General features: G+C 41.2%; 1 protein-coding gene across 9 annotated transcripts in view; it reads left to right on the top strand.

Annotated features, from left to right (window-relative positions):
* The window catches only part of DGKI (diacylglycerol kinase iota), a 309867-nt gene extending 292241 nt beyond the window's left edge, over positions 1-17626 (top strand). For 8 of the 9 annotated variants that reach the window (XM_058530901.1, XM_058530951.1, XM_058530892.1 and 5 more), the window contains 3 exons: positions 8771-8807; positions 10533-10632; positions 14040-17626. In XM_058530901.1, coding sequence (XP_058386884.1) covers positions 8771-8807; positions 10533-10632; positions 14040-14156 — 254 coding nt within the window. In that variant the 3' untranslated portion in view covers positions 14157-17626. The remainder of the gene's footprint in view (positions 1-8770; positions 8808-10532; positions 10633-14039) is intronic. The other variant, XM_058530927.1, reaches the window with a different exon arrangement.
* The last annotated feature ends 263 nt before the right edge of the window (positions 17627-17889 follow it).

Raw genomic sequence — 17889 nt, 5'->3', positions numbered from 1 at the left:
AAAACAATGATGGCATAATTTCTGCTTGCTGCCTCCACCCATCACTCCCCCCACCAAAAAAAATCGTAGGTGTTAGAGGCAGAACCAAATGTGAGAACCCAGCCCCATAGATTATGCATAAAGTCACAAAGCTTCTATGGTTATTTTTCTCTTAATAAGAAAGATCTCAGGATTTCTACTGCACAAAGTTCAGGTGAGCTTTAGATATATACTGTCACTTTATTTGCCTTTAGCTCAGGTTTAAAGTACTCCTAGTTGCTATCTTCGTCATCATTCTCAATCCTTTCTTTCTAGTTTGCCCTTCACCCAGTGCGATTGAATGCTTGCTTGCATGCCTTAGGCTGTTCAGTACCCGCACACACACTCCGGAGTCAAGTGAGACATTGGCCATCTCTTTGAGTAATGACACGATCCAGGAATCCTCTCTCCTTCCCTCTCTCTTTACCTTTCCTGAAGAACTAGGTTTCCCCCCAGTTCTAGATGCTCTCTGTATCAGTTATCAGTTGGTGTCCCACTTGGTCTCCCTCATGAGGCTGCTGTGAGCTGCAGTTTTGACTGAGTCTGTATTTAAGATGGCCTATCTCACGTGTTTGGGACTCTCAGCTGGGCTGGCTGGAATGGCCGGAACACCTGAGCCTTTCTCTACACCTGGTTTTGCATCCCAGGCTTCTTCACAGCATGATGGTCCTAGGATTCCAGAAAGCTGAGAATGGAAGCTTCTCGACATCCTGGGGCCAGGGTGGAAAGTTTTATATCATCTCGGTGGCATTCGGTTAGCTAAAACAAGTCACAGAGCCAGCCCCAACTCAAGGGATGGGAAAGTAGACCCCACTGCTTCATGGAAGGAGCTGCAGATAATGTGGGCCCGTATCAATCTGCCACCCTCCCTTACTCTCCATTGTTTTCAATTAAAAATAATAACCCTACCTTCTCAATATCCTGCACTGCTGACTCACCTGGAATCCCCTGGAGCTCTGCTCCCGTATTTTCCTTTGGTTCTGACTCCTAAGGTTGCTTAGCAACAACAATTCTTTGACTTTGCAAGTTCTTTAACAGTAACAATTTTCCCCCTTTTTAGTGTAAGTATGTCCCATGCAATATTTGGGATATACTTATACTAAAAAGAAAACCAAACCCCTCTCCTCAGTTGAGCCTCTCCAGGAGCATGAGTGATGAGGCGTGAGATGATATTACTCTAACACTGTCAATTTTCACTTCCCCCATGACTTCTTTTTCCAGTCACTTAAATAATAGGGCCTCTAAAAGCCCCTGTAACCCAAGCTCACAGGACTTGTTGTTTCTTTTTTTTGTTTTGTTTTTTTGAGGAAGATCAGCCCTGAGCTAACATCCGTGCTAATCCTCCTCCTTTTGCTGAGGAAGACCAGCTCTGAGCTAACGTCTATTGCCAATCCTCCTCCTTTTTTTCCCCAAAGCCCCAGTAGATAGTTGTATGTCATAGTTTCACGTCCTTCTAGTTGCTGTATGTGGGGCATGGCCTCAGCATGGCCAGAGAAGCGGTGCATCGGTGTGCGCCCGGGATCCGAACCCGGGCCGCCAGTAGCGGAGCACGCGCACTTAACCGCTAAGCCACGGGGCTGGCCCGGACTTGTTGTTTCTAACCCCAACTATAGGTCAGTACACACATACTTTGCCTGGCATGAAGTCCAGCTGGCACATTAGTCTCTTAGTGCTTTGACCAAAGCCAATACTAAACTAGTTTCTCTTCAATCCCCAGTGTCTTTTGCAAAGAGTGAATCACACAATACAGCGCTCTCTGTGAAAACTGAAGGACGCAAAGGAATTTGTGAATTTCTTGGGGGGAGGGTGCTTATTTCTCCAGTTTTTTGGTTAGCTTTTGCAAATTAGTTGGCTTAATACTTATGTTAATGAGAAAAAACTTGAAATTCCTGTAATCACCTCCATTTCACTCACAGGCAAACAGTTCTTGTGGTCACAGGAGGCATCCTATACCCTCCCTGCCTCAGCGGTATCTCCAGTATGGCCGAGTAGATACTCGAGAAGAAAGGCTGTGGAGATAGTGAAGCACAATCCATCTCTTCTGCTTGAAAATAAAATCTTATGCTCTAAAGTCCAAAGATCGCTGTGTTGTTGATGGATGGCAATTTTTAACCTTTTAGTACTATAGTCAAATAATGGAAACTAAATTGCAGTTGATTTTTATTGAAATTAGTATTTATCAACCTAATAGGCATTGTCAATTTCATTCTTAACATTGATCTCATTATTTCTATTTATTCAGGAATAGGGATGTAAAATCTTTTGACTTAGTCACCCTAATTCACTAGGATCCTTAAGAGCGAAGCACTTCAGCTCAACCATTTTTATTGTTGTTTGTTTGTTTTAACATCTTTAGTTGCTGATACAATGTATATTAACCTGTGCATTTGGGATTGAAAATTATTTTTGCAGAACCATTCGTCATTTTTAAATTATAGAAACCACTTTAAATTATAGTCTTCTTGAAGTCAGGGTCAAGTACACAGAAAACATGACCCTTTCTCTACTCTCTACTCTCCTTAATGTGATCTCTGCTCAGTGAAATAGTCTCTCCTAGTTTAATAATGATGATGACTCTGGAATTCCCCTGGTCTGACAAGGAAAATAGCCTTTCCCAAGAGGCCTCAGTGAGGCTGAGATTTTAGGATGTGTACCAGACTATGGCATTATATTTATAAATTAGCATCAGATTTGCAGTAGATAGTTCTCATCAGTTTGAATGCATGTAAATGAAAACAAAATAATGAAAAATTTACACTGTGCCAAAGATCGAGAGGGACATTCCTTCCCTTCTGGAATGCTGCAGATCTCTTTTAATTTTTATTTTTTTTTAATTTGGTTTAAGTCTTTCCTGTGGCTTCATATGATATAAATGCTAAAAACTGTTCATAGACCTGACTGCAAAAATGCTTTTAATGACAAGGATTCTGAGAAATCAGTGTGCCCTTTTCAAAGTGTATGACTGAAATTGTATGTGGCTTGTTTGCTTCCTGTGTCCTTACTTAAGCATGAGCCACCCCCCACCCCTGCCCCTTACCTTCTTCTTTATTGGTTATTTATGGGGAGCAGTGGGGTCGGCAATCAGGAGGACTCCCCCTGAACGGGCGTCGTGAGAGATTAGTTATTCTCCTAGACGCCACATTCAGCAATGTATTTCTCTTCTAAGGGCTCTTTTAAAACCAGGCTAAGGGGCTGGGGGGCGTGAGATGTGTAGTGTGTTCTGACAAGCCACAGGAGGCTTGAATTTTTTTCACCCTGCATCATCTTTGGGACTTTTTCTCTCAAATACACAACATGCTGCTCTCCTTTATGAAAAACTGGAATTCGGGTATTTGGAGTTTTGAAAAGAGAATGGAGGAGGAAGAGAGCTAACAACTCCACAGGGACAGGGTGGAGAGAGAGGGATGCGGAGGGATTCCGACTGAGATCCCCCCAGTGGTTCCTGCTTTTCAGCTCCTTTCAACCATATTTTTTACCCACTCCCTCCTCCCTCATTTACCCCTCCAAGAGACTTTTGTGTTGTTTTGGTCTTTTACCCCTCTGCACATTTTGCTCTTTTGTTTTTATTCTCCCCACTCCTACTCCTTTGCCCCCTACCGTGTTTCCTGATAGAAATCTCACTCATGCATTTCCTTTTTGATTTCAATGGCTTATTTTGTCTACCCTCTTTTTCTGCCTTCAGTCTTTCTTTTCTTTTTTCTTACCCCCCCTTTTTCTGCCTCTGGTCCCCGAGAGAAACGACCACCATCCCGCTGGGACAGGATGACTGTGCTGTGCGAGTTCCCAGTGCCAGCTCTCCCCACATCTGTGCAGCTTTTGTCCTGGGGCAGAGGAGGATTTGGAATGGTCTGCTGGCAGCGTCAGGGAGACTAATGGGAAATGAGGTCCAGAGAGAGAGAGGCCATGGGGAGGTGGAAGGAATAGCAAAGGGGATTTGGATGCCTTGGTGTGGGAAGCAAATTAAAGTATGTGTGTGACAAAAGACACATCATATATAATACAAGTACAATATTGATGCTAACGTTGCACCGGCAAGAACTAGGGTGTCCAATGGAAGAGGCTGAGGAGTGAGGCTGGGCAGCAAAGCTGCCATTTGGAAGGCTTGACTACAGACCACGTGTTCACTTTCTCATGCCGGGAGATTTGTGGAGTTTTGCTTCCTTTCGTATTCCCTGACCTTCACCTGAATACTCATGTGTATAGTCCCTTAGTTTTCAGACCATTTCCCATATAATACAGTCTTTTGAATCCATGTTCTATTTATGGATCTTTCTCAGAAAAAAATCTGATGTTGGCTGGGATCCATCTTGATTTTAAAATCTGTAATTCATTAAAAAAATTTAATTCTGTCCCATGCACTTTTGAGAAAAAGTTATAGTAATAATCACCGCTAACCTTTATTGTTCTAAATGCTTTATATGTATTAACACGTTTCACTCTTACAAGAACCCTACACAGTACGTTCTCTTATCTCTATTTGACAGGTGGTAAAAACTGAAGCAGAGTGAAGTTAGGTGACTTACCAAAACTCATACATAATATAAGATATGGTCTCTGTCCTCCATGTTCCTAAAACCCAGCAAGGGAAATGAAACATGGATAAACATCCACAATGCAGGGTAGTTCGATGTGAGTGTTGTATGCGGGGTTCCAGTGACAGCGGGTGCAGGACTGTGGAAGGCAGCGATCGTCTTCCTCTGAAAATTTCGTGGAGAAATTTGCACCAATGTCCCTTCAGTAGGGATTTAACAGTTGTTTTCTGGTGCACGTCAGCTGCAGGATGGACTGCAGACATTGTAGTAACCCCTGGGTGGGACAGAGAGCCAAGACTTCCTTTTATATTCAGGGAATAATTGTGAGTTCACTGCTGGCAATTTAATGGTATTCCTTAGGGCAGATGGCGTGGTATCCACAATCAGAACATAAGTGTACGTAAAATATAAAATAAGCCCAAATGTTCACCCTTGATATATATTGAAAGAATTCCATCATCTTTATTTTTTCTCTCTTTCTCCTGTTCTCTCCCTTATTAGTGAGACTCAAATTAACTTTCCAAAAATCATAGATGCTATTTTTTTATACATTTTTATTTCAAGAGAATTTTTGTGGTCTCTGTTAATTATTTTTGTTTCTCTTGCCAACCCCACCCCCCCCCCCACCCCAAAGAAAAAATCTTACGCGAATGCTACTAAACCACACAGGGTACTATTAAACAGTACGATGTACTATTAACAGTAGCTCCCAATAGGTCACTGAAGGTGCAAATAGGGAGGGAAACTACAGCCTTGTAGGCTGCCCTTGGTGCTGACTCCTCTCCTTGTTTCCTCCTCTGCAACCCCTTTCTTACTAGCGCTGTGCAAACGCAGTTAATTTAAAGCAGGTTAAAAAAATTATTAGAAAATGTTCCTGTACTATTAAAAATAGCTCCCTCCTCCTATCCGTAAGCAGCCGGCCACCGCCCTTCCCTCTTCATTGGCTGTTTGCCTGCCAGTGTTCAAAATGTTCTGCTGTTTTGTGATTCTATGTGTCAATGGGAGGATAAGGAAAGTTTGGGTTAAAAGTCCATCATTCCAGAGCCACTCCCGAAACCTTTACCTGGAGTTTCTTTAGATGTTAATGAAGAGAACAGTGTCTGGTTTTAGTATCAGCAGCTCTTTCTCACTCTGTCAGCTGCAGAGGACTAAAGGGAGAGCAGGAGGAAATGGTAAGCGGCTACAGGCGTGCCTGACTCACGTATTGGATAATCAGCGCTGGCATTGTTCTGGGTTGGCTGCATTTATAGTGATTCTTGTCACAAATTTGAGGAACAAGGTCCTTTCTCTTCCTTGTCCTCGCTTCAGAGTGTCAAACGATTGCCATTTTAGCACCGGTTAAACTGCTTCAGTGTCTCCTCACTTGCGTGGAAGCGTGGACCCCGGAGTCCCTGGACCTACCATGGGTGCAGCTCTGAATGACAGTGCTCAATAAAGGAGAAGTGAGACAAGGCCTCTGTTGCCTAAATATTGTTGTAGTTAGCAGTAATGATGAGAACAGACTACTAGTGAGGCTAGGCTGCTCATGTTTGTGGAATTCCTTTCAAAATGAATGGCTTGAAAGATTTGCTGAAGATGACAGTAGCTCTTTAAGAAGACCTCTGGGCACTGTAAACCTTCTTGCTCCTGACCTGTAGAGAAGGCCCAGTTAGCAATTGAATAGGCTTGGAGTACTTGCTTCTCAGGACGTATACTTTGAGTCAACAGGTGGCTTCAAATGTAAAGAGGGAGTGACGTGATCCTTTTACATCTTCTTCCTTCACTGATGTTCCAACATCTTGACTTAGTGTACCCTGCTGTATTAAACAGAGACTAGAACACTTAATAATATCTAAACTTTAGGCATTGTGTGTAGTGTACCAGCTACTGTTTTAAGCACATAACTTGTACTAATTTGTGAAACCTCACAACAATCCTGTGAGATAAATATTATTATCAATATTACTTTACATATGTGAAAATCAAGAGACGGAGAGATGAAATGAACTTGCCCAAGATCTAGTAAGTGGCAGGTCAAGCTGGAATTTTGAGCCGAAGAGGTTCAGCTCCAGAACCCTCACTCTCCATCATCGCACTAGACTGCTTTGTACTTCTTTGGGTGTGTGTGTGGGGCAGATTATCATTCATGTTTCCTTAGAACCACAGGGCTGAGGAACAGAAATAAGTGACTTAAATCTTTGTTGAATCCTTAATATAAGGTAGATGCCAGAGAGATATGAAAAGTAATAAAAGATTCTTACATTCAAGGGATTTAGAATAATTTATTTAAGGAGACAAGGCATACAAATGAAAAGCAAATACATGGTACAAGGGTAGAACCTTGTAAGTGTAATGGGAGTTCAGAGAAGGAATAGATTTCTTCTGTCAAAGGTGATCTTTGCAGAGCACCTTGTCAGAAACTGGGCTTTAAAGAATGTGCAAGATTTAGGGATGTGGCTAGAAAGGGGAAGGCTGTTCTGGATAGGGAGAGTGGAGAGAACAAGCTTTTAGAGCTGAGAGAGCCTGAGAAATATTTGGGTGATGGTACAGTTACCAGTTTAGCTAACGTGAAAAAATGGAACTTTGGGAACAAATTGAGGGAGGGTAGTTCTGAGTGAAAGACTGTGAACTTCAATGTTTAAATACTTGGGAGTAAGTAATAAATATGATGAATTGGAAACCTGGAAATCTAAATGATATAAGACCTTTTGATTTTTCCTAGTAACACTTTCCACATGCTAATTATGTTCCAGGCAGAGACCTGTTAGGAGGCCTATTTGTCGAATAGGACAAATAAGAAAGACAAATAGGACAGACACTGCAAGGGAAAATTCACCTGCCTTGATGACCAGATGTGAAAGAGAGGAGGCAAAGACGATGATTTAGCTCTTGGATGACAGGGAGGATTGTGAAGGTCCCATAACATCTCAGTCATCTTCTTCTTGTCCAGTGATTTTCATGGTTGGAAAGTCCTAACCTCTTCTTCCCTTTCTTCTTCTTATGTAATAAGTAAACACATAAATAAATTTTCAGTCATAATAATATCCAACAATATAGAAAGCAAATCAACAGGATCGTATTTCTAAAGACTAAAATATTCAATACCTAAAACCGTGTTTGACATTTCCAAGCACATTTATTCATTCATTCAACCAAGCATTTAAGCATCTGCTTGGCGCCAGGCTCTATGCCAGGCACCAAGGAAGGACACAGTGGTGGACAAGGCGTAGGCCACAACTTCAAGGGGTTTACCAGAATCTAATTGTGGAGAGTGGCAAATCAGAAGGTGATGTTAATATGATTTAAATGTCATGATCAATAAGGTGATCATATACCCCACTTGTGTGGAATAGTCTCAATTTGGATGACAAATTATATTACCCTCCCAGTTATAGGACATAGAGTTAGTACACAAAGTGAGGGAGCACATAGGCAGGACATTTAATGCAATATTAGGAGTGGCGTCATAGGGGGCTTTGTGGAGGAAATGCGTCTCGGCTGATACCTGCAGGCTGAATAGGGTAAGGGATTGCAGGCAGAGTTGGGAGAAAAGAAGTGGTGCAGAAGGTGGAAAGGTGGATATTCCAAGTCGTGTTTGCAGTTTAATAAATTAATTAATGAACAAGTAAAACATTGTGAATGCACAGACTCACAGAACATTTCAATTCCTGATGAAGCATCTATAATCATTTGACATTTATGAATAACATTTCTTCCAGGTCTTGGAAGGGAAACTTTATGAAAAATAGAATTTTATCCTATTTCTAAAATAAGGGTATTACTGGATGATATCTATGATTTCTTGTAGCTTTAACATTATGCTACATAAGACCCCATCCCCAACTACCTGTCGCTGGAGAGTGAGAAACAATCCTTAAAACCCACCTGATTGTCTCTTTCTTCCAAGGTAGCCACTTAATTATTTCTCACTTGTTCTGTTCCAATTGATTTTATTTCTTCAATTTGATTGAAAGCTTCTAGAAGGGAGAAGCCATGGCATTGTTTTGTAGCTCTCATTTTGCACATGTTGGATGGTGATTGAGAGATTAGTGATGGGGAGGTAGAGGAATCCTTTCTTTTTTGGTGGGGAGGGGGGTCGGGTGGTCTTATTATCCCTATCACCAAGTGACTCTTTTTTATTCAGTTTTCCAAGGCATTTTAATTCTGTGACTATAGACTTTTTGTTAATGGTTAGTTTTTTAACTTATTTTTGATGGGCATCTTGCTTTCCTCTTATTTAGGACCTTCTGAGTTATTGGATATGGCAGACAGCGAAACGTGAGTGTTGCCTTTCATTACACAGTCTAGATTATTTTCTTCAGAACGTATCTAGGAGAAGAATGTTGTCTTTGGGGCATACAATGGATTATTTTAATGTCAGTGATAAAAAGTCCCCTTTCAATTGTATTTGTAACTGTGTGGAGCTAATCTTCTAAACCAAAAATTACACAATGGAAATTGATGACAAATGTCATAATGATTGTATGCACAGTCATTGCTAGTCATCATTTAGAGCTTCCTACAAGCAAGACACTTCTGCACTGGTGCATGAGAAGTCTAAATAAATATATTTACCTTTTTATTTACTCTTTCTCACCTGGGGTTTGTGAAAAAATTAAGCCCTAATGCCCTAAGGCATCCTTTGTGTGTAATGAAGCCTCTCTGCTGAGTCTTGAATGGAACAAGTTATATACAACCAATGGAGAACTGAGACCATGGTAACTCCAACCATTTTCATGTTCTGTGGTTCAGATGAGGAACCCTGATTGAGAAAGTCATCAGCTCTGGGATGGTCCCCAGACTGATAATATTTGCTTTCAACTTTCTTATTCCTAGCGAAATAGCTACTACTCCCCAAATAGGAACAAAGAAAAGCTACACATCTAACCCTGAAAGCCATATGGAGCTACTAGAGCACTTCAAAGAAATTTGCAAAGGGATAAAGATGGGCAGGGTGGAGTGGAACGGGGTGGGGAGTGGCTAAGCAGGTACGGAGGAGCAAAAGTAGGAATGAATAGAATGGAGGATGAGTGGGAAGGAAGGGGTCTAGCTGTGAGTTACTAGATGTGGAAAAACTGTCCATTGTGATGTAGAGCTTGTCTGCATACTGCACATGCTGTTGGCAAGGTTGTCACTTACTCCAGTTTGCCTTCTCTAAGGACGTCTTTTGATTTTCCATGAAACACTTTGGCATTAAGCATCTTTTCAATTTTTGACTCAGAATGGGAATATCCTCCTCCCTATCCTGCCTTTTAGAGCAGGGGGAAATAGCCACTTTTTTTTGCCTGCTTCCCATACTGAGTAGCTGGCTTCAGGCCTGCCGCCTATAGGGGAGAGCTCTGGTTCCTGAGCTCTCCCAGAGTCTTCCTGTGCTTCCCAGATATCCTCTGTGGCTGTCCCTCCCCTTCCACCTGCCACTCAACGTGGAATCAGTAGGTAGGGTAGAGTGGGTGTTGGACTGGTTCTTTGAAGTTGAGTTCCCAGGAGATATTCCTCCGAGGGTCAGATGGTGGTCTAGCAAGCACCGTGTGATATGTCTGAAGGGCCCATGGTTCTCCATCGCTGCTCCCTGTGTGCTTCATCTCTTGCCCCTCATGCTCTGCCCAAATATATCCACAGAGAGAATTGCTTCACAGTGTTCAGACACATCTACACACATCAGTCTATTTAGTAGTGTCATTGAGTATTACCTAAATCAAACAATAGTAGTTTAAAACAAAAACACTCAACCTAGTTAACCAACACTGTTTGAAAAAGAGGCTGGAGTTAGATATTATGGTTAGTTGATGACTAACTCAAGGCATTTTTAGCCAGCCCCTCACCTACCTCCCCAGAATGTGTCCTGCAGCCTTGGTCTCAGCACAGATAGGGAAAGAGGCCAAGGAGCACAGGACATCAGCAGCAGGGGTAGGATGTCACCCTCAGCCCCTTCCCTGCAGCCCTCACCCCCACCCTTGCCCCCATCCCCTTTATGGGTGGTTTCCCATTTCATCTTTGATTTAGGGGTGAGACTGCACTGCACAAGGCTGCCTGCCAGCGGAACCGGGCCGTGTGCCAGCTTCTGGTAGACGCAGGAGCATCTCTGAGAAAGACGGATTCCAAGGTAACTTGATGAGCGAGTGCAAACATCCTCCCACTGGGCAGGATCGCCAGCACCATTGCCTTCGCTTGTGCCCATAGCAAAGGCATCCTTTCTGTGCTTATGGAAGTGCCTGGGGCTTTGGAAAAAGGAGGAAAAAATAAAGTGCTTCATTTAGAGAAACTGCAGTTTAAATGTATAAGCACAAAGGGAGGGTGTGTGCTTGCCTATGGGGCTTTATAAACCTCTGGACGTGCTGGGCTTGGGACTTTGGGGTTCTCCTCCTGTCGAATGCCAGCAGCCAAGTTGTGGGGAGGTGAGGTTCAAAGCCCTAGGAGAAGGGGTTAGGAGCATGTTCGAAAGATATTGGCTTGGCTACAGAGAAACTTCTTGGGATTTCTCCTTCAGCTACTTAATCCAGTATGGCTTAAAATCTGTGATTTGTGTGGTCCCATATATGGATACCAAAGTGATTACCAATCACTGCCAGGATGGGAGATCAGGCTGCACCATGAGTTGTTCCAATTTACAGAGGGCACCCAAGGGAAGAGTTGAAAGCTGAAGTAAAGGAGGAGTTGTAGCATAGTAACATTGACCTCGGACTGCAGCCTGAGATAGAGAGAGAGAGAGAAGTTAGATCAACCCCATAGAGGAACCTGATAAGCTCCGAGAGTTTTAAAGCACCCTGGGTAGGCTCCAAGAAAGGACAAACCACTTAACTATAGAGGATTCCAGAGAAGAATTCTAATATATAGGTGAGGACTTCAGGAGGCAGGTATCGAGTAACCTAAGTTTTGGGCCAGTGAATGTAGGCGAGAAACAGACAAATGACTTAGAAGCCTAATAATGACTTGAGCCTCATTAGACTTATTTCAGTGATGAGCATCTACTTATGTGCAGTTTTCGCCCTGGGGTTTCCTCAGACTGCAGTGCCCAGTGTGAAATAACTTTCTCTCTTGTGTGGACTGCTCCTTTCTGAGCCAGTTCTGGGCCAGTTGCGTTGCGTGAGTCTCCACTTCCTTTGCAACCCACCAGATCCTTGCTCTCTGACTGAGGTCCTGGCTGCCTCAATTCCTCCTTGGGCTATCAAACACCTTAACCTGTGTGCTGGTTTCCAGCTGGTCTGTTACCTGTCTGGTTAGCTAATTGGGTATACGATTACAAATGGCAGATAATTGCTCAGTGTAATATTCTTCCCAGATGATATTTACACACAAAAATGCTTTGATGTGTAACCTGATTGAGAAACACAACCGTGTAGGCAGGACCAGTGGAGGCCATGATCTCCTCAGTGGAGGAAGAGTTGGCCTTGCTGGAGCCACTGGGATAACAGCTCGCCAGTTGCCTATTTACCATACAAAAACTGGTCTTACACTCAACTCAGATGATACAGTAAAAAGAACGGGAGGAGCAACCTGAAATAGAGGGACAAACAAAAGACTGGGCAGGAGACCTGGCCCCTGAATAGACTGCTCTTTTTTATCTTTCTAAGTTTCTGCATCAGATAAATGGGCTCAATGTTCCTTGAGATTTCTTCCTATTTTGTGTTATGTATGTGTATGCTTTTTTAAAAAAATGCAAATAACTTTATTATTTTATGATTATAAATATCGTACATTCTCACATAGAAAACTCTAGCAATGCAAAAAATACAAAAGTAAAAATTGCTAGAAATCCCACAACCTCAACCTATATACTATTAAAATTTTAATGATCTCTCTTCACATGTGAATATGTCTGTTTTTCTCTCTCATTTTTTTTTAAGTAGATAAAGTCATACTGTATGCATTAGTGTATCACTTTTCACCCAATGTTATGTTCTAGAGATCTTACCATTTGAAGTAATATAGTTAGCTTCATCCTTTTAAGGGATCCTTTAATTTTCCCATTCTGTAATTTGATGCTAGGTGAAAACTTAATATGACAATTGTGACTAGATCTTCTCCTGGAATTTTTTGGAGAGAAGCAATATCTTGAGAATTTCTCTTTATAGAACAGTTTCTTAAAAAACAACTAAGGCCCACTGCAACCCATCTCTCTGAATTCCAACCTCATTAATATTGAAGTAAAGATAAGATAGTTTATTAATACTGTAAACAAGTTGAATAAAATTGTAATAGGAACTTTTAAGCTAATGGTTGAACATTAAATCCCAACCAAGTAAGTAAAATTTTAGACAGAGTCCAGAGCCCTTGTTACTTCCCTTTAATCTTTTACCCCACATACCCTTGTAGGCTACTAGGAGCAGGCTTAATTGGGGTTGACACTCTCCTTTGCAATAGCTGAGATGGAGCCTGAGAAGTCTTTGATAATTTTTGTAAATCTCTTGTGCATTTATACATGGAGCTATTTCTTTGGTGCAGTGATCATGCCTCTACCCTTTCCTTAGAATGTATTATCACTTTTTAGATATATAAAACTGTATCAATGAACAGAAATTAGAAGTTTCAAGGAGTGTTAAGTAATATCTATAAGCATTCAAGAGAATGGAGACCCTCCCTCCTTTTATTGCTGACTTCTATTCATTGGCCTCATTTCAAAAATATTGTGTGTACAAATGTACCTATAGCACTGTAGTATGCTGCAAGAAATTTCATGATCGTTTAAAATGATGTAGAACAACATTTAATGACAAAAAAGTTTGGTATATTATTAAGTGAAAAAGCGTGTTATATAAAAATATATAAACAAAGTATCGTTTTATTTTTATAAAAATAATTAATGTATATAGCTGTAGAAAAGGATGAAATAGTTAATCTATGGAAGGTTAACAGAGGTCATCTTAGTGTAGTGGAATTACTGGTGATTTTTATTTTCTTCTTTATGCTTTTCTATTTTCCCAAGATTTCTTTAATCGACATCCATCACTTTTATAGTCAGAAATTAACTCACTTTTTGAAGAGATGAGATAGTTCTAAATTGGGGAGAACTTAACTGAAGTCTTTGAAACCAACAAAGAAACCCTTTTAGATTGTTTATGAGCATCCCTTCCTCTCAGAAGGGATGCTTGTTGCTTCCCAGACTTTAGTATAATAGAAAGAGTTCAAACTAGAAATCAGATTGCCTGCTTCCCTATTTATCTATTCAGTGATTTCTCTCCCCCTTCTTACAAAAAGGATCTGGGTTCCAAAACTCACTGTGCCACACAGTTTCCTGCTGTGCGCTCAGTTACTCTGTGAACCTCCGTTTCCTTAGATGTAAGCCGCACCTGTCAGAAGTGATTATCTCTTTCTCTTCAACTTACCTATGGCACATGTTCGATGTGATGCTTATATAAGATGATAGATTTCAAAGTGTCTTGTGAACTCTGAAACAGTAGACGTGGAAAGATCCTTATTAGTGAGAAATCTTTGAGTAGCTCTGTTTCTGTGATTTTTTTTTAATCTCATCCCAGGTGTTTGTGTCTCTTTCCTTTTCACTGTTACCTCTAGGGTAAGACACCTCAAGACAGAGCACAGCAGGCTGGAGACCCAGATTTGGCTGCTTACCTAGAAAGCCGCCTGAACTATAAGATCATTGGCCATGAGGACCTGGAAACTGCTGTTTGACTCTAGTAGACAGGCAACGAGAACCTGCGTGAGCATATCACCTGTGCCCTTCCCGGCGATCGGGCAGCTCCCCTGGAAGAAGCTGATGGAATCCATGAATCTGTCTCCTGCAAGAATCTATCTGAGACCATGCCACCAGTTTTTAAGGGCTACCAAGATGTACAACAGAACATGATAGCCCACTGAGGATGAGGCAGGGATACCTGGAGATTTGTGGAATACGAGTTCCACAAAATTTGATCCTTATTGCTTCCAGCAAGTAGCATGAACTTCTGTGTTCACCTGTATAATTTATTTTAAAGATTCAAAGGATATTTGTATAAATGGCACTGCTCCCTCCGCCTCTATGCATTCATCTTTCCACTGTACTGCACAATTCTACTGTAATTACCCATCAATTTAAAAAATATGATATGATCTGTTCTCTTTACATTCAGTCTTGGAAGACAACAAGACTGTCTGAAGGTCTTTTAAAACCCTCTGATTGTCCTGCAGAAATATAATTGTCAAACCGCTTCAATTTCCAAGACTAAAATATACCAAGATTGCTTAGTGACTTTTTGCACGTCTCCCATCCCTCCCCAATCCCTTTTCATTATATAGGAGCTGGGAAGTGCCACATGGATAATGTCAACTTGTGTGCTATATCTCTGAGGTATGGTGAGGTGGCATGGGAGTTGTCTGTGTGCAGAGGTACCTCAGAGAGGTCACCCAGGGGTCAGCCCCTGTCGCGGGCTGTTGCCAATAGCCATCAAGGACTGGGTCGGCTTGGGCTGTTTGTTCAGCTCCGTACTGCCTATGTGTAGCCATCTTTGCCTTTTGCTGCAATAGAGATGAGCAATGGATTAAACAAAGGCCCATAGCTAGTTTGCAGGACCACTCAACTTTAAGTGCTGTTTAAATTGCAGAGCAGAAAACCATGTGTGGGAACTGTGGTTACAGGAAATGGAGCACTATGACAGCATTTACTTCTAGACTTTTTTGAGTGATAATAGAAAGCAGGCTAATCGACTTGAAATAAAACAGCAAAAGCAAAAGTAGCAACATATGTCAAAATAACTCACTTAAGCAAGAAAACAGTCACTGGAATGTTGCACAGAGGCTAATAAGTATAGACTCTTGGGTACAGCGGTGAGAGGGGACCCATTTTAGGTTTTCCTTCTAAGTTTTTGGTTTTCATTAACCCAAGTAAGCTTGTCCCAAGGACAAAGCCTCATTTAATGAATTTCACTGCCAGATTTCCGGGATGCTGGATCTTTCTGATGGATGCCTCACCTATTGTGAGGTCCTAAGGTCATACCTGATAGCACTCTGGCCCCATTTTTCATGTGTGGGGTAGTCTAATATATTCTTTTCTCTATTTTCCCATACCAGAAAGTTCTTAGTACAAACCACTGTAGGAGCCTAGCCAGAAATGTCTCTTCTAATCCTGCCACAGATCAGTTGGTATTTACAGGTACCTCTGTGAGGGCCTCTGTGATAACTAAAATTTCTGGCTAAATTTCTAACTTTCTAAAAGTTAGAAAAAGTCTTCTAACTTTCCGTGAAAATATTTCCTTGGCTTGGGTATAAGTCAGAAACGAAAGTAGGTGATGAAGAGTTTTGCTTCGGACTAAAACTGATGTCTTCTGAGCTTTTTCTCATTTTGCTCTTAGACACAAAGTGTTTCCCTAGTGTTTCTGCATGTGAACATAAATGATCGTTTCTCTACATTTAATTTAAAGGTCCAGTGGTGTTGCATTGCTTTTCTGAATCACATTTGCTCGCATATCATTTAGAAAGTACAGGTAATGATGTACTATATTAAGTAGGAATAGCCTCTCAGTGGATAGGGACTGAGTCTCTCAGTCATTTCAAAATCAAATTGTTGACATTATTTCCAGCTGTGGGAGAATGGCTTGGTTGTGAGTAATCTATTTCCATATATCAGTCTTAGGAATGGAACTATCTTTTGGGTTTTATGGTGAGGGAAGGAGGGCCTACAGTAGATTGTTTCCAGAAGCTGGAAAAAATATGCTCCAGGAGAATTTAATCACTGGGCTTCTGCTGGGAGTTTTTCAGTTGGTGGAACTGTCAAGGAGATGCTGTGATGACAGAAATATAATCCTTAAAACAGACTAGAATCTGGCTTTGAATGGTGCCTTCCATTCCCTAGATTGAGCCAGACATTTGGCCACGCAGTCAGTTACCCAGCTGCCATTGCTGGGATGAAGGACTCTGTTTTCACCAACTACCGTCTCATATTTCTCTGTGATGCTCAAAGCAGGCCAGAGCAAATTTAGGGTACAGGTGGCTAAGGGCCAATTCAAATAGCTCCAGTTGAAGTCACAAGTAAATTCCTGGTGTGAAAATAGATGAGGTACTGACTACTGTAGGGGTCCTAGTACACTTGGGAATTTTTCCAAAACCACCCCCCAATACCCCAAAAACATTAAAGAACATTAAAGTCCTACATTATTGATGGGGAACGATATATGACCAAGGCAAATATCTCTTTGAAAAAGCAAACACCCCCAGGACCTGGGCTTTCCAAAAAAAGAACATCAAAAATGAGCAGAACAGTTATGTGTTTAATGGCTTCAACATTAAATCTACCTCCTGCAGCATTTTTATTTCTAATTGATCGCTGCATGTGACAGTCCTGGGCTTCAGAAAGAGCTAAGGCCATATGCTCCAGGAATTTCAACTCAGCTTACAATATAGCATCCCCTTTAAGGGGCCATCACAAAGCGTAGAAGCAAATGGTCTAGCTCTGGTCTGAAAACCCATATAACTTTGAAAGACATTAAACTATATACTTATAGAAATATCATTTTCTGCAAAACCTACTGAGACAGTACTGCAAAGAGTGACTAAGCAAGCTGACCTTCCTCTGTGTTTGGCTCAGAAGAGCCCTTTGTGTGGTGGCACTATCTGCTCTGGGATTCCATTTTTAGATTAGGCTGATAGAGGGATGAGAAATGGGGAGTTATGAAAAGACAACATCACATAACCTTAAAGGTGGTCATTTTTGAAGGCTTATATTCAAGTATTACACATTTAATGAAACAGAACCCAATTAAGCTATGCTTTATCACATTCAAGGACTTGATAAAAAACAGAAGCCAAGGAGGAAATAAACACTACAGCTGGGAATTTGACTTTGAGAGTTCTGGTTACCTCTATAGAGGTTATAACCTAAAACCAATGCAATTTCTGAAACAGAGAATTTTGCTGGCAAATACACAGCCATGAAGTTAGTGATGACTGATAGAAAGCCTCACATACCCAGTGGCTCCCTATCCTTTCATGATAGGTGGCCTTGGTGCTTAGGCAATCTGTTTGCATTGAGAGATACTCAACAGGTAGTTAATTTTCATTTGAACCTAGAAACAGCTTCTTTGCCTAAAGGATTTTGAAATTTATTTATTAGACTCCTAATAATATTCATGTCTTAGAAAATGTGGGGCAGCAGTTTCATTTTTTTACATGTCAACTTTATTTAAAATATTTAGATTTTTTAGTTATAAAAGTAGAACATGCTTTTTATAAAAAGTTCTAATACCATAGATGAGTATCACATGCAGAGTCAAGGTGCTCCTCTGTGCTGTTGTAGTGTTCTCAGATCTGTTCCCCAGAGATAAAAGTGTTAACACTGATAAACATTGTTGCTTGTATGTTATGTCAGAAATACTCTGTGCATACACAAGCCCCCCAACACATGTAGAAATGTATTTATTTGTATATATATATG

This window comes from Diceros bicornis, chromosome 3, assembly GCF_020826845.1.
Source record: "Diceros bicornis minor isolate mBicDic1 chromosome 3, mDicBic1.mat.cur, whole genome shotgun sequence".
Taxonomy (NCBI): domain Eukaryota; kingdom Metazoa; phylum Chordata; class Mammalia; order Perissodactyla; family Rhinocerotidae; genus Diceros; species Diceros bicornis.
The sequence above is the reverse complement of the archived record's forward strand: the minus strand, read 5'-3'. Positions and strand labels throughout refer to the sequence as shown.